This window comes from Montipora capricornis, chromosome 11, assembly GCF_036669925.1.
Source record: "Montipora capricornis isolate CH-2021 chromosome 11, ASM3666992v2, whole genome shotgun sequence".
Taxonomy (NCBI): Eukaryota; Metazoa; Cnidaria; class Anthozoa; order Scleractinia; family Acroporidae; genus Montipora; species Montipora capricornis.
Window position 1 is genome coordinate 11,711,059 of NC_090893.1, and position 3,709 is coordinate 11,714,767.

Sequence of the window (3,709 nt, forward strand, 5' to 3'; positions counted from 1 at the left end):
GGCTTGGGATTCATGGTAGTTGCATGAACATAATTGAAGACAGACTTACAATCGGTCTTGAACTTTCTCTCGTAGACAATCCTTCGACAAGGCTCGTTGGACACCGAATTAATCATTGGTAGTATTTAAAAATAATTTGTGTATCTCTTTTTTCGAAGCTTAACATTTTTGCTTTTTGCTTTCAGGCGTTATCGACTTAGGCGAGTTCTTAACAGTAACGACGGACAGAATAATGAAAAGCCTTCATAACATGGCTAAGACGCTTCCTAGAGTACAGAGCCGAAACAGCAGGCAGACATGGCTTGATCATCGGAAAATCATAGGTCTGAATGACAGGTAGACTGGCCGGAATTAAGAAACCTTCAGTTTATCAGCAAGCACGATGTAATAGTAACTTCCGGTCACGCGTGAGCGGCTACATAGTTGTCACATGATTCTGTCAACATAGTTTTTACTTTGTTCGCTGTTCTAAAATAAACCAGTTTGAGTTCACCTCAATCAAAGTAACAGTTTGATCGGAAATACATCCACACTTCAAATAACCCTTCTGGTTTCTAGGATGGCCCAGGAGGGTCACAGTCCAATTTTAATTTTGCACAGTCCAGTTTTGATTTTGTGAGTCGTCACCAGTTCTCTCACAGGTCACTGGTCAAAGTTCATTGTTTTACCAACACAGAAAGTATCCTGAACATTCATAAACGCTAACCTTAGGCCTAATTAAAAACAAAAGCTTTTAGGCCTAAGGCTTTTATGAATGTTTAGGATACTTTCTGTATTGGTAAAACAATGACCTGTGAACTGGACTGTGAGAAATTAAAACTGGACTGTGACCGTCCTGGGCCATCCTAGGATTCTTCATGAGCTTCCTCGCCACTAAATATCCTTAATGACATATTATAAAATTGTCATTGATAATACTGACAATTGTGGCAAAAATAAACTGAATAAACTAAATAAGTTTTGCTGCCTTTCAAATTATCATTTTCAGAGTGGCAGCCCTAACAAAACTTCCCAGGGCAGTTATAGAAGAAAGTGAAGAACTTCAGGTAACAAACACAAAGAATAAAAAAAGGAAAATATCTTAATAACCGAACATTACGTTGCGTTATTTGGCCAAGTTCAAGACAGGATAGAAGAGTTTACAACGGACAAGAGCCCTTTTGAGTGACTTTCATATAACCTTGAAAAATAAAAGTAAAAACAGAACGTCAACGAAAATGCAAAACACTTTATTGACTTCTCGAACAAAAACAAACCAGCGCGAGTTTTCATTGGCTTAGCGAACGCGGATGCAAACAACGTCATCTCTCCGTGGAACTTTCTGGAGAGTTTCTCTTTGACGTCATTTGAAATGCAGTAATGTGATTGGGCAATCGAACTGTTTACTGCCTATATTAGGAGTTTAATTGTCAGGAATAAGGGGCCGACCATTTAACTCTTGAGGAATGTCGCAAACTGCGGTCGCAACCCGCGAGTCAGAGCTGAGTTTTTGTTCCTGTACTTCCGTGGCAGGTTGTTCACTATCACCCGGAGGGACATTACCATTGCCATCATGACTCACAGGAGATAGATCCCAAAGTTCCGTGCTGTGTCTTCCGTGACAAAAGACACTGTCGCCTTTGCCGGTATGTTGAATTATTACAAGTTAACTCCGCCACAGAGTAAACTATCTATCGGACAACATTAGTTTAGGAGACGGAAATAATGTGGGTGTGTAACTTTTCTTTTTCGAAGGTACATAACGGTGCTTTACTTTCTGAATGACGTAGAGGAAGGAGGCGAGACGGCGTTTCCAGTTGCAAATAATGAAACTTTCAGTATCGAGGTAAGAATTTGTGCGAACCACACATGTAGAGAAACATTTTGCACTCAATCTCCTGGTATGTACAGTTATTCATATTTCTTTGGCCACTACCATCAAAACAAGACTAATTTTCACTCAGTTTGAGTCATGGTTTAGGCACTTTTATCACTGCGGTCTCTTTCAAAGCAAAACTTCCCCCATTGTTTGAATTCTTCAATTGACTTGTGCCTTAATACGGAAGGACGTGTATCCTTCCAGTTCTTAATGTTTTCATTCTTGCAATGGAAGTACGGTGGAGTGATGACGCCATTTGGGGATTTAGGGGGAAAAAGAGAAACGTAGCCTAGTTGAACCGGCTGGGGAGCAAAGAAACAAAGAAAAAGTACGTAGAGAAGTAAGGACACATTACTTTTCAGGATCCATGCATATCGGAATTTCTATCGTGACGCGAAGAAACTAAATGTTTACCTTAGGATACTACTATCAGGAACAAAAGAACACATACATTTTTTAGGTGTATACGGGAACACTACAGGATCCATACCTGAGAGGTCTACGTCTTCGTCACATTGTTCGATTTTCATTCTTGCAGGCGTGGACTCAGATCACAAAATATCGATGCGACTTGAGCAAACATTGTCACAAAGCCAACTTATTTGTGAGGCCACGGAAAGGAACAGCGATCATGTGGTACAATCATCTGCGAGACGACAAGACGGGATGGCACGGCAAACTAGATGAGATGACATATCACGGGGGATGTGATATTATCAAAGGGGAGAAATGGATTGCTAATAATTGGATTAATATATTGGGAGATTCACGAGAAAATATGGTGTCTTACAAAAACCCCCGGAAAAAGATTACATAAAAATGCTAAACTGTGGCCCATGTACCAAGCAAAATACGTATTGCAGATACCGTAAGGTGATATAAGGAAAACGCAGTTCAGTATTTGGTTTTCTTCTTGCCCCTCGTATATTTATTTATCAGTTTGTTTACATTTAAATCAGTAGCTGGTTTTATGAAATCTTAACCCTGGACTTGGAAATGTTATTGAATTACGGGAAACTTTCATGATAACTATCAAACTATTTATATCTATGGTAAGTTTAGCCTCGAGCCACAAAGTTTATACGACGCATGGTTAACACATTCAGGGAAATAAAAGAGGTTTATTTTGGCGACACTCGACTTTAAATTTTAATCTTAAAAGTATCTGATTGAGGCTTCTTTGGGTTCAATTGTTTTTGGTAGGATGTTGTGGTAATCCCAATTGGAGGGTTACAATTGGAGTCAATTAGAGTTAGAGTAATATCAGAAACCCATAAGGGTTGAAACGTGTAACGGCCCCTTGTGTGCTGGGAAACAAGCTTCTGAATATTCAATTTGCTAAGTACCATATTTGGAACAACAAGAGCGAGGGGTTTCCAAATATGGTACTTAGCACTGAAACATTCAACCAATCAGTTCGCACTGAATATTCGGAAGCTATGAACGCGCGTTACACGTTTCAACTCTTATGGGTTTCTGGTAATATACAATTGGGGTGTATTCGGTAAACGATTTATGGATCATCAAATGCAAAGGTACATGTTACCGTTGGCGATGTTTAAAATGTTTCTTCTGACGGGATTTTGGGACACGCTAAGAAGATTTCTGAAACAAGGCATTTAAAATTGCTGTTGGTAAACAGACCGGTAATACGTTCGTGTTAAACAAAAAAGAAGTTGCTTAATTCAAAAGGCTTTTTTTATCAAACTGTGGCCCTTTGTCTTTGCGATGCGAAGTATTAAAATTTGCATCAACTGAACTGATAGACAAGTTGGACACCTTAGAGAAATGCAAGGTCATGCGAGGGTACAGAATAAACCCTCGGAATAGGCGGCATCTTTCTCACAATAG

At 39.4% G+C, this 3,709-nt stretch overlaps 1 protein-coding gene across 1 annotated transcript in view; it reads left to right on the forward strand.

The window, feature by feature from the left end:
- LOC138022970 (transmembrane prolyl 4-hydroxylase-like) overlaps nucleotides 1-2,993 on the forward strand; it is a 7,980-nt gene extending 4,987 nt beyond the window's left edge. The window contains exons 6-10 of the mRNA XM_068870004.1: nucleotides 186-336; nucleotides 989-1,046; nucleotides 1,513-1,625; nucleotides 1,735-1,825; nucleotides 2,397-2,993. Of these exons, the coding sequence (XP_068726105.1) occupies nucleotides 186-336; nucleotides 989-1,046; nucleotides 1,513-1,625; nucleotides 1,735-1,825; nucleotides 2,397-2,675 (692 nt within the window). The 3' untranslated portion in view covers nucleotides 2,676-2,993. The remainder of the gene's footprint in view (nucleotides 1-185; nucleotides 337-988; nucleotides 1,047-1,512; nucleotides 1,626-1,734; nucleotides 1,826-2,396) is intronic.
- The last annotated feature ends 716 nt before the right edge of the window (nucleotides 2,994-3,709 follow it).